Below are 13843 nucleotides of genomic sequence, written 5' to 3'. Positions count from 1 at the left end.
TTAAATGGCTGGCAGGTTTAAGTTAAAAAAAAAAAGTTAAAATTTTTGTCTATTTAAAAAGTTACAGCAATGCAAAGTTGAACAATTTGGAAGAGAGAAAAACACTTTAAAACCCAACAGAGTTTTTTTACATCACTTTTTTCAGAGTATACTCTGAAAAAAGTGATAAAAAAACAAAGATTTGTGATCTAAAACTTGGAAAATTATTATTTAACAATAAGAGATAAAGAGCCTACATAAAAATACATTTTTCTGGCTAACAATAATAGTATTTCCGGAAGAAAATTGGATAATTTTCATACAAGTGAAATAAAAACTGTGAATTTTTGCACATGATTTTGCTGTAGTTTTTGAACATTTCAGTCATTGTCTCAAAAACCGCTAATGGCGTCATACTAAACCTTGTATGATTTATACTAAACCTTATATGGTTTATACTAAACCTTATATGGTTTATACTAAACCTTATATAAGGTTTACAAACTACAAAATAAAAGCTTTCATTTGCTGAAGTTAAGTTGGCCCCATTAGCGGTTTTTGAAAAAAATGAGTTTCAAAATTGCCATCTAGAGGTTAAAGTCTAAGAATTTGGTTTTAAATAATTATTAAATACGCATGTGTTACAAAAATAATTTATTTTAAACAAAAAGTTTTTTTAAAATATCAGTTGATGCACTTCTTTGCATACATGAGTGTTTAAAATGCCCTCTATCTAAACAGTTTTTGCATAATAGATGCCCTTTGCTCCGCTTTTCTACAACTAATAGGTCATTCCCAAAAGTCTTTTGAAGCAATCTTCTATATTGACCAATTGATTAATTTTTTCTGATAGTTTTTCCCTGAAGTATCTGTGGCGCTTATTATTAGCTTCCAATCCTTCTTCACTTCAAGATTTCAAACCGGTGGAATCATTTACTTCTATCAACTCCTAGTTTTGGGCAAGAATTTTGTACAGCGTTGGAGTTACACTTGCCCAATAAAATTCTTGTAGAAACAAGATGTTTAGCTCAACATATTTATTTGTATAGCTCAATATTAATTTTTTTTTGCAAAATGACATTGCTCTCAGAATTGTGGAAAGAAGGAAACCATACTTTTTAACCCCCCCCCCCCCCCTTATTCCCTTCCTTCCAGTAGATTCTGCAAAATCCCATTTTGTTTCCTGCCTTGATAATTTCTTGTAGTTTTGCCTTTTCTTCTTTCAGCAATGTTTTGTTTTTGTTTATCTTAGATTCTTTCCAAGTTAAGATACCTGCCGCCATGTGGACAACTACCTTCATAAAATGATCAAAGCTCCCGAGCAAACCATGTAAAACCTTAATGGACCTAACATTTGAACATGCAACCGGACTTGAAGTTTGACTGTGTGGAATGTTGTAATCCTTTTTTTTTCAAAATGGTCCCGTCATTTTTTACCAAGTCAAGAAATGTTTGTTGCGTCGACTTTACATCCCTGTTTATGATGAAACCATTTTGAACTGTTTGTATATTTTTACATTGTTTCATTGAAGGTCACAAAGATCACAATATGAACCTCCAAGACCTTTATAAATATTTGAAGTCTTTTTGTCCAAACTATGAGCGACAATGTTTACTTTAACATTGTATTGATTTTCATTAGCTCAACAATAGTTCCATTTTCCTTCATACAATGTATGTCTTTGTTAAATAAAGAAAGAGATTGGATATTTTCATTTGACTCTTTCCCCATTTGAATCATCTATATAAGGTTCGCAACTAGAACAAGTAAGCCTAGTCACTAGTGGAAATTAATAGTTTGACATAAAGTTTCATTTTATGTAAAAACTTTGAAGTCAGACTTTTGTATCTTTTATGAATTCATGCAATAACTAATAAATGCTAGGATATATACTATAATTTATAGTTTCCGCATATTAATTAGTTAGTGTAGGATTTAAAAAAAAATTTTAGTCGATAAAGCTTGACAATTTGACTTAAAAACAGAACTATTACCCAATATAAAGCAGAACTATTACCCAATATAATTATCCTAAAAAATTTTTCAGCTGGATCTTTATAGTGTTCTTTTTGGTGTCCTACAATTATTAAATGATTTTTTCAATTCATGAAGAGTAAAAAATATTTCAAAAACATGTTGTGACAATGCAATTGTTTTAGAAAAGTTAACAACTTTCCTTTTTAGTGTCTCTTTTTAGTGTTTTTCAGTGTTGTTTTTTGTGTCCTTGATATATTTTATTATCTTGTAAATATTTTTAACAGATAAGTCTTATCTAACTGACGTAAAAACATGTATTATGACTTTATATAAGAATCCTGAAATTTTTTTTAGTTGCATGCTTTAAAGTGTCCTTTCAGTGTCCAAGAATTATTGTGCAATCATGGTGATGGACATGGGAGTATTTTTAATGGATAAAGCTTGAAATGTTACCCTAAAAACATGAATTTTGATCATGTATACCTATCTGAAAAAAAGTTATTACTGACTTTTTTAGGGTGTTTTACATTTTGTTATTTTGGTGTCCTAGAGTTATGGTTCTCCCTCAGGAGTATTTTTTAATGATTGAGCTTCAAAAATTGAGCTAAAAACATATATCATGGCCATGTTTTATTTTTCCATGCCGCATAAAGAGATTTTTCCTAAGTATAGTTGAATGTCCACAAAAAGTGCAAAATAAACCACTCTGGCATGGTTAGTTTGATCAGAAATTATATCTAGAAGAGTCTTTGCAAATCAAAAGATACTACCCATCAATATTGAGATCAGAAGAAGCAATAGCAGAGTTTACATTAGTCTCTCTAAGAGGAAACAAGTCTGGTGAATTTTGCAAAAGGTAAGATTCAACTGATGGAAGGTTGCTTCGCAGACCACAAATATTAATAAAAGATACATTTAAACAGTTAGGTTATTGGGATGGTTTTTTATGTTTAATAATTTGATTTACTTTTGGCATATTTAAGTTTAAAGAGAACTTGGCTCATTCATAGATAGAGCACAGCCTCCCAAGCAATGAGCTATGCAATTTTCTCAGTCCTGTTAATTAACCGTAAGTTGTAACATAGGCCTCTTTATGTGGCCTTGACAATGTGCACCAAAAGCTTTAATAGGAACACCATCCATGCGCAGCATGGCATTGTTAATACTCTGATATTTTGCAGCAGTTGATGGAGTCAGTCTCTCTAAGAGCTACCACAGAGTTCAGGAAACCTTACTACCAGTCGGCCTCAAAACCATTAAATTGAGTTTTAGAGCTGTACCCTCATTAGGAGATAACAGGAAGAGTTACATAGCCACTATCAAGGAGGCACAAGCAAAAACCTATGAGAAAAGTCAAGGAGATCCAGCATTCATCATCCTAGGCAGGAGACAATGTAACACAGGTTTACATCTATGCCAGCCTAATAGATGAAAAAGGGGTTCGAGGCTGGTCAACAGAATTATTCTGCCTACCCCTAAAGTCTTTGCCTAGGAGGTCTCCTACAAAATAGTAGCTTGGTGCAGTTAACATCTACCCAAGATGAGTATTTTTATCAAGACACCATCTCTAGCCTTTACTCAACCAAGAGCCCAAAGGCAGGGGATTTTTATATAGGAGTTTGTTTTTCCTAGTCTTTGCCTGAAATATCACACTCTACAAGGTAGCGTGGCATGGGGCAGATACTGGGTGGGGTGGTAGTGGGTTACATAATACCAGTTGCAGGGTGATCGTGATGATCCTGAACCTGACCTGACCTGGAGTAATTTAAAGCTACTTCCTGTAAACAGCACCTCAAAACATCAGGCATGATATTTTGGAAATGCATTAAGAAAAATATTACACCTAACCAAATACTCGAGATAAGGGTGAGCATAAGTTTAATAGTTGGAGTGCCTAGTTAGTTAATGAGCTTACATTGCATCAAAACAGATTTAAACATTTAAACAGAATATATAAACATAAACAGAACACAAACATACAGATAGCAACTTACGAGTGAGTAAACACCGCACCAGAGGTTCAGACAGAACACTAACATACATATAAAGTAGATTACAGGTAAGCTAAAGCAGTAACTAAGGCACCTCAAACTGTATAAAAAACCCACAAAAAAAAATTTATTAATATATTGGTATATATTACTATAGGCATGATCGATTTTAGATAGTACTGATGACAGGAAGCAATCTCCTTCCAGTCTTTGCTTAGAAAACAAATCACACAAGGCAGGAGGACATGGAACAGGTTGCACTGGGTTACATATTACCAGTAGCAGAGTGATCATGAAGACCATACACCTCACCTGACAATGATCACTTAATACTAATTTTAGTAATCTAAATTATTTTAGACCTTGCGAAAATTAATATTTCCTTTACTACGAGCAATGCAAACATCATAAAAGAAAAAAACAAGAGAAAAACAATGCAGAACATATATGAATGCCATAGTTATTTTTTTTATTTTTTTATAATATTATCAAAAACAACAATACAAACATTTTAAATGTATTTTGTTTCCAAATATCATAGTAGTATTTGCAGCTAAGAATCTTAAAATATCACATCGCCTTAATGAAATAAAGCAATTTATTAAACACTATCAGTATTATATGTTAAGAATATCTAATTCCCCCATGTATTTTGTTTATAAATATTATACTAAATAGTTGCATTTTTTGCATAGAATATGACATCCCCTTATTAAAATTAGGAAATATATTGAACACTATAGTAAATAAATAATTAAAATATTACATTCCCCATGTAAATTGTTCATAAATGTCATAAAAATTAGTTGTATTTGCTGCTTAGAATCTTATGCTTGCTGCTTAGAATCTTATACATCTGTTGACTGGATGCGCTGAATGATAGCATGAACAGTTATCTGTATGTGTGTGTGTATGTATATGTATATATATATATATATATATATATATATATATATATATATACACACACACACACTCTTGCTTGGTCGTTTTTAATTTTCCCATAAAATGTAAAGTTTATGTTTGTTTTTTAAAAAAAATTGTTTTAAAGATTGGAAAAAGTTTTTTTTTTAAGACTTTTTTATATTATTTGATAGACTACCTGCCCCAACCAAACTTTTAGTCCAAATAGTGGTGCTTTCTTACTGCAGCAGGGTATAAGATAGTCGATGTAGCAGCATTTCCTTGTAGCAGCAGGCTATAAAAATTGTTGATGTAGTAACACACCACACATGTTTTACAGTAAAAAAATAAAGATAAAAACATTCAGGATGTTTTTATTTTTAAAACGATACATTGAAAACAGAATGTTTTTAAAAACATTCTAGTCTTTTAAATGTACCTACTATAAATCAGCAAATGCTTACTAATTTTGGTTATCTTTATTATAGCATGCAGTTTTTTCAGAAAAAAATAAGAAAAAAATAAAGAATAATGAAAAAAATCTGAAACCCTCAGCCAATGTAGCGGCAGCAGGCTATAAAGTAGTCGATGTATGTATCTACATACATATATTGTCAAGGCTTGTTTCAAATAAAAATTGCCTAACGCTTTAGCCATATTGGATAAGCAATTTTTAAATGTGAATTTGGCATCATAAAATTCTCTTCTTTTTTTTTAAGGACACTACCTGTTTTAAACTACCCCAACTTAATAATCTAATCACAAAACAAGTTTGATTGAAAAATTAACTCTTTTAACAAAAACAATGTAGAAATGTTACTATGTAAATATATGATGGAATTTTATTTTATTTTAATTGTTTTTTTTTTAACATAAAGTAATTAAGTTCAATATTACATTTTTTTAATATTAAATTTTAACTAGTTTCTTTCTTTTTTTATACATTTGTATAAGTGAATTATAATATGTTAAAATTTTTTTTCAATTTTATTTTTTAAAATATGTTTAAATTTTTTAAGTTTGTAATTACGGCTTTGCAACTAATATTGATTTTTTATTATCAAAAAGTCAGTAAGTAACAAATAAAAATTAAAACTCATTGCAAAAATATAAACTCAAGTTAATTACCTTACCAATATATTTGTTGTGAAAGCAAAATACTATTTATTAAAATGTATATATTGTTGTGCTTTCATTTGCCTTAAAAAAAGTTTAATGTGTTTTGTGCAAATTTTAATGCAGTCTTTAAGCATGTTTACAAGGCAATAATACAAAATAAAATTTTTTAGCTAAATTTTGTTTTAATGTTATCACTACTTTTTATTATTATATAAAGTACATAAAGTTGCTTAACATTGTATGTAAATTGCAAGCTGGGTAGGGCTTTAAAACAAGGGCTTTTATATATATATATATATATATATATATATATATATATATATATATATATATATATATATATATATATATATATATATATTAGGGCTGTCCAAAAAAAATTTTTTTTTCAGATTTGATTGCATAGTTGTTTATTTTGTGCCATTTGACATAGTAATTAACTGTGCAAAAAATCTTTCCAATCAGATAATGTTTAGGGGGTGCTCAATGACCATAAAGTTTTACGAAAAATGTGAAAAACATGGAAAAAGTAACAAAGTTCCACAAATTTCTAAAACCCGGTTAATTAGATTTTTCAGATTTGATCAGTTTTAATTATCTCTAAATATTAAATTCTGAATACAAATTACAATCCACATCCACTTTAGACTGGTTTATTAGCAGAGAAATTAATGAAATAAAATACTGCAATACGACTAAAGTTCTGCGGTTTTTGTTATATCAGAATTTTTCTAAAATAAAACACTAGGATTTTTGACTCTTTGTCATTGATTAAAATACGAATTATAAACAAAAAAACATATGAGCAATTAACATTTAATTATCGTAATGTTATAGTTCGTGCAATGTTAATGCTAGCGAAGACTATAACTCTTCAGAGTACACTTTCTGGCATCTGGCACTCGCTTTCTGTGATCCTCAACCACCTGAATTAACCTCTGCATTTCAGATTCATTCCTTGTAATCGATTCATTAAACATCGACATTAAAGCCACAGATCGTTCGGCAGCATCATTTACTACTTTCAATGAATATACTAAATTTTTTCCTTCTTGGTATTCTGGGGAATCATTCCAGGTAGCTGGATCGTTGTTGAACAGAAAATCAATATCAACTTTCATTGACCGCAACGCACTTGCTGAAACTGATGTCACCAGCATGTCCAGAGATTTCTTCTCTAGACTTTCAATGTTCTTTAATTTGATCAACCTTTCAGACCAGTTCTCACCGTGAAATTTCATGTTGGAAATCATTTTTCGCTTCTCTTCCGTTTGAAGTTTGTTTGAAAACAAAGCTAGTGGGACCAATTCTGGTGAAAGGTACCACAAATGGTTTTGAAAGTTCTTGACTGCTGCTTCGGAAATCGTTTTATTCACAACTGCAAACTGCTTAAGTTGCTGAAACAGAAGCAAGTCATTAACTGGAGCATCGCTGGCATTTGTGCATGATATCCAAGATTTTACATAAACCAGACTAGCAAATAAGCAAAATTCACAGAGATTTTTTTCCTCTTTTGTGGTCAACTTGAACTCTTCACGAAATAAATAAATCTTAAAACAATAAATAACCTTGGCCATCCAGCGAGCCATATGATAAGCACCAGGGATCTTGAAATGATAATTTTTCTCTTCTTGATCAGGCAGTTTTCCAAGTATTAACAGACAGAGATCCATGATTTCTTTGTAGTCATCCCTTAGCATTTTAACATGCAGGTTTTCTTTGAGGAATGCAATCACTTCATTTTGTAGTTCTTGCACCAGGGGTATTTTCATTCGAATGTCATCCAGAGGTTTAAAATTTCCTTGATTAACTTTGGGCCAATATTGCTGAAATCTCTGGAAAAGAGGTATGTTGGGACCAGATGATGGTCCAAATGGTGATCCAAACACTCCTGCTACTATGATCTCATGAACATGGTGTCTGCAAGCGAAATATAACAAATTTCTACCTATATGTTTCTCTAGAACTACACATGCACCATTTTTGGAGCCAGTGTTAGAGGCTGTAGTATCAAAACTCATTCCAATAACATCACCAATTATGTCCCAGAAATTAGGCAGATGAATAACTGCTTTTGCTTGGGCTTCTCCAGTTCCAGCTGATAGTTTTGCTATTCCAAGTATTTTGTCAACATTGTGACCTGTCACACCTACAGATAGCCGGTCAACATTTGCTTTAGGGCTGCAGAATTTGTACGATCTATCATCAGTTTGCCATCCCAGTGGACGATTAATGGTGGTTTGTCCAAATCGCAGAATTCAGTTCGAACAGTGGCTTCAATATTTGATCGATGATAGGTTCGTTTTCTACGGACTGTAGAACGTGACAATGATCCATCATCGAGGTTCTGTCCACCAGCCCTTGCAATTGCTGCTGCTAGTATAGTAAATTTTGTGTCAGATAGATTAATTCTGTCTAATGTTGATGAAACATCAGGCGAGTCAAGAATTGTATCTAAGATACATTGTCGTTTTGGAGTACTTGCTAAACTTGATTCAGCTGACCCTGAAGAACTTGCTTTACTGACTTGTTGTCTGTAATAAACAGGGATTTCTATCTCAAAATCTCTATCAACCATTTTGTCATTATCAACAGCATCGTTATCGTTGTCATCACTATAACTTTCGTCATTTAAAGGTTCAATAACAGGAACTATTGCACTCGCACCAGATTGTCTTTGCTCTTCTTTTAGCTTTCGTTCTCTCTCTGCTTGTTTCCTTGCTTCATTTCTTTCTTCTAATTTTGAAAGTTCTTTGTCCTCTCCAAACATCACCATTTTTCTCTGACATCTCTGATCCAATAAAAATTCTTTATCTTCTTCAATTCTGATCATGGTTTCAGCATCCTTGTGGGCAATGTCAAAAAGTAGGCCAATGGTGTCTGTAAATGGTTTCTCTCTCGATTTCTGAGAATCTGGATTTTTTTTTTTTTATTAATTTAAATTCCTGGACTAAAGTTTTCAACTTTAAGACTACATTCGAATGAAATGCTGTCGGAATACGGGCTTTATTCCAAACAATAATCAGTTCATCAACAGTTGTTTTAAGACTTTCAGGCACTGACTTTTTGGTTGAATTAAGATGATAAAAAAATGTTTTTAAAACATCAGATGTTAAGGGAAGAACTTTATCTGGAAGATTTGGCTCTGGTTGTCCAATTAAAAAGATTTTGGTTTGAAGTCGTGTAGAGATAGCAACACGAGATGATGCTGCCATTTCAATGATAACTGAATTATTATGAGAAAATCAAAACTCAATACCATATTATACAAACTTATCATTCAGTTGTTGGTTTATGCAGCTGCAGCAATATATTATAATAATTATTACTAAAGAAATTAAATAAATATTTTCAAATTAGAAATTATTATTATCTGCACTTAATAACAAACAATACTCTACCAGACTACCATGCTAGTTTTCTGTAATAGGTTACTAAGGTTAGGTACTATCAAAATATTAATACATTTGTTGTCAAACTGAAATTCCAAATAAAAATAATATTTATACTTGTAAACCTTTTTATTCTGTTTGAACAAATTCTAAATTGAATTAAATAATAGTATTAAAATTATGAATACAAATTTTAACAAAATGATATAAACACAGTTGTTTTAAACACTAGCAGACATTTTTTAGTTTGGTGCCCTGATGACAGTTTATCTGCTGCACTTTAATTAATCTATATAGCACGCAATCAGACAATATTTCAGTGGAAAAAATCTAACTAACCAGGTTCTAGAAATTTTTGGAACTTTGGAACTTTTTACACGTTTTTGACGTTTTTCGTAAAACTTTATGGTCATTGAGCACCCCCTAAACATTATCTGATTGGAAAGATTTTTTCCACAGTCAATTACTATGTCAAATGGCACAAAATAAACAACTATGCATTCAAATCCGAGAAAAATTTTTTTTTCCTGTGTTCACATGAACAGCCCTAATATATATATATATATATATATATATATATATATATATATAGAACTCTTATATGTTGTCAGAAAGTTTTTTCCATATTTTGTTGACAAAAAGTAATAATTAAAATGCAAGACTGGAATTTTTTAAAATAATTGATAGACTGCCTGCCCCAACCAAACCCTCAGTCGATGTAGCAGTACTCCCTTGCGAGTCAGGCTAAAAGATAGTAGATGTCGCAGCACTCCATTGCAAGTCACGCTATTTGTCAGTCGATATAGCAGTACTCCATTGCGAGTCAGGCTATTTGTCAGTCGATGAAGCAGCACATTGTTGCGAGTCAGGCTATAAGATAGTCGATGTAGCAACACTCTGCACATGATTTACAGTAAAAGAAATAAAAATAAAAACATTTTATTAAAAAAAAATAAAAATAAAAACATTTTATTAAAAAAAATAAAAATAAAAACATTTTATTAAAAAAAATTAAAAAAAAAATATTGTTTATAATGTTAAAATCATTCAGAATGTTTTAAAAGCATTCAGAATGTTTTAAAAACATTCAGAATGTTTTAAAAACAATTAAAATTAAAATTAAATTAAATTAAAAGTTTTAAAAAACATTCTGGTCAATTAAATTTGCGTTTTTGCGTTTTTTTTTAAAAACAATTAATTTGTAATTAGATTAATGGTTTTTACTTTCTGACAACACACAAATGTTGGATGAAAGTCAAAAGTAATTAAAAGTGACGTATTTTTTGGCATAAGAATCATTTTTTTCCTTCCGTACTCCCAAATGCAACAAACTATATATATATATATATATATATATATATATATATATATATATATATATATATATATATATATATATATATATATATTAAGGTGGTTTTAAAAACAACTTTTTCTGAAAATGACTGCTGGCACCCCCTGAATATGTTGTATATAATTAAAAAAATGCTAGATTTAAGAAATTTTTGAATAAAAAATATTTTAAGGGGTTGCTACCGACCCTCGAACATTATATAGGTCCCTAATATTATTAAAAAAAAAGTTTTTCAAAATTATGTCATGTTGGGTCTCAAATGAAGGGAAATTATAAAAATATTTTAAAAATATTAATCATTTTATAAAAAAACATAGATAAAAAAAATTATAATCAAAAAATCTTGTTAAATTCCCTATTTTCCATTTTTAGTTAAAAAACGTAACTTTTTGTTTACTAAAATCTAAAATAAAAATTTAATTATAAAATGATTAATATTTTTAAAATTTTTATATAATTTCTCTTCATTTGAGACCCAACATGACATAATTTTGAAAAACTTTTTTTTTAATAATATTAGGGACCTATATAATGTTTGAGGGTCGGTAGCAACCCCTTAAAATATTTTTTATTCAAAAATTTCTTAAATCTAGCATTTTTTTAATTATATACAATATATTCAGGGGGTGCCAGCAGTCATTTTCAGAAAAAGTTGTTTTTAGAACCACCTTAATATATATATATATATATATATATATATATATATATATATATATATATATATATATATATATATATATATATATATATATATATATATATATATATATATATATATATATATATATATATATATGTATATATATTACTGTGTGTATAAATAACAATAATAATAATAGTAGTTACTATACAGTTATTTAGAAACCAAAATTTACAGAATACAAATATATTTAATTAGACAAAATAACTGATAGATAATTTTTTATGTTTGAGATATTTAGGACTAAGACCTACACATATCAAACCTATATTCTACACAAAGTATCCAGCTGGCATTCCAAACCCTTGGCACAAGATAGTGTTTGTAGTTAAATTCTTTATCTTATCATTTCTTTATTTTTTATTTTTAAAGGAGCTAATTGATATACTTCCAACATTGCTTCACAGTATCTTTGGTTATTCTGGAGGCCTGGGTTGGAAATTGGATTCACTAACACCTGCTACACACGATTACTTTAGTATACTGAACTTTCTTAAGCCAAGTGGATTTGTTTTTAATATGATCAATAAATTGCTGACAGACCCTGATGCATTGTTTCAACTTCCTCTTTCTATGATGCCTGTAATTTTTCATTACCAGTATTATATGTAATGATGTTGGCATTTGTTAATGATTGTTAGCAATCTTTTTTTTTTCTTCTTCATTTTAAAGGAGTTAAACTAAAAGTTTTTTTCTTATCATTTAGATTTGTGTAACAGATGAAATGAGAAAAGGAATGTCTAGTTGGTATCAATCAAAAGTTAGCTTTCATACTGTAAATCAGCAATTTATAAATTTTAGTATCTTTTCAATTTTGCACTTTTTTTTATTATACATTGGGTTAAGTAAGTTTGATACTTTTTATTTCTTGAATTAAAAAGGATTGGATTATGCAAAAAAGCAGATTTTTTTTAAATTTAAAATTTATGTATTCTAGAACAAAAATTAGCAAAGAAAAAACATTTTTCAATAGAACAATAAAACTTTCTGATTTTCCTGTTGATGGGAGCCATTGCCAAACTATAATTAATTTTCGGAATTTCTTCTGTGTTATTTCTTAAGTTTAGTCTTTATTTTTTTTTCATCAAAATTGCATATAAAAATGATGTCCTGGTTTTGTTTTAAAATTTACATCTACACCTATACATTGTTTTCTTTTTAAACAATAATTTTTACAATTTTCTTGTACAAATTCTTGCCACTGAATTCTTTTCAGAATTGCGATTTGTGTTCAATCAGTGTTTTGTTGATTTTCAAGTTGTTACCACTTCCAGTGTTTCTATGCATTGTATTAAGTGTTATATACTTCTTTAAGACACAGATCACAGTTCTTTTAGAGTATTTGACCATTATTATCATTAGTTTTAGAAAGAAATTAGGATTTTTCACTTGAGTAAAATTTTACTTGATGTAAAATTGCATCATACTCCTACTGCTGTTTTGTTGTCATTTTAAATACTAATTAAATTTTATCTAATTAAAATATTTTAATTGAATTATTAATTCCATTAATTCATTCAATTATTTTTCTTAATGATAACATTCTATGTAATTTTTCTAGTGAACAAAGTTTAAGAAATAAAATATAAATTTTACTTATTGATAATTTTAAGAATTGGATTTACTGTAGTATGTAACATTATGAAATTGAGAAAGAATGTTGTATCAGGCTGTGATCAATAGATTCATAAAAGATTGGAGTCCTTGAAAAAAAATTTATAAAGAGGTTCAAATCTTCTTTTCTAGAAACAACTAGTTGTATCAGTCCAGAGTCCTATTGAAAAAAAGCTGATCTTATTAAACAGATAAAATCTGTACTTTATTTCAATCTTTCCTGCTAGTATATCACTTCAAAATCTTGCTTTCACACAGTTATTGAAGTTGTTAGTGGAAAGTTTGTTTAATATTTTACCAGCATTTAAAAAACTTTTTCTCTAGAAATTGTTTAGAATAATTTTAGTTTGAAACCATTAAATTTGGTAAAATTTACAAGAATTTGTCAAAAGTCTTATTTCAGGTCATGGTTAAGCATCAATTGGGAGAGGCTTCAGTATAAACACTAATGTGCTCATGAAATGATCAAGGTACCTCATTGAAGTATAAAAACTAGAGAAAATTAGAAATGTCCTAATGAAGGAAAAAAAAAAGTGATAATGCTGTTAAATCAAGAAATATCAGGACTTGAGGAGAAGAAAAAGGTTTTGAGTGAAATGCTGAGTGCGTAATAAAAAATGGCTTATGTAAAAAAAATAGAATTTCTTGCCAAAAATTTAAATTTATTTTAGAGTATCTATGATGTGCTTATGATGTGTAGATTACTATGGTAAAATAAAAAAACAAAATATTTAAATGTAGTTCAAAATAGAAAACTAAAACAGATTATTTAATTTTATCATCTCTAGTTCCTAAATTAAAATTCATTCTCGC

General features: G+C 29.2%; 1 protein-coding gene across 1 annotated transcript in view; it reads left to right on the top strand.

Moving 5' to 3' along the window:
- Positions 1-13843, top strand: part of LOC100199168 (sphingomyelin phosphodiesterase 4) — a 66853-nt gene that overhangs the window by 25033 nt on the left and 27977 nt on the right. Inside the window, exons 3-4 of the mRNA XM_065812460.1 lie at positions 11789-11998; positions 12123-12216. Coding sequence (XP_065668532.1) covers positions 11789-11998; positions 12123-12216 — 304 coding nt within the window. The remainder of the gene's footprint in view (positions 1-11788; positions 11999-12122; positions 12217-13843) is intronic.

The sequence above is a fragment of the Hydra vulgaris genome, chromosome 12, assembly GCF_038396675.1.
Source record: "Hydra vulgaris chromosome 12, alternate assembly HydraT2T_AEP".
Lineage (NCBI taxonomy): Eukaryota > Metazoa > Cnidaria > Hydrozoa > Anthoathecata > Hydridae > Hydra > Hydra vulgaris.
The sequence above is the reverse complement of the archived record's forward strand: the minus strand, read 5'-3'. Positions and strand labels throughout refer to the sequence as shown.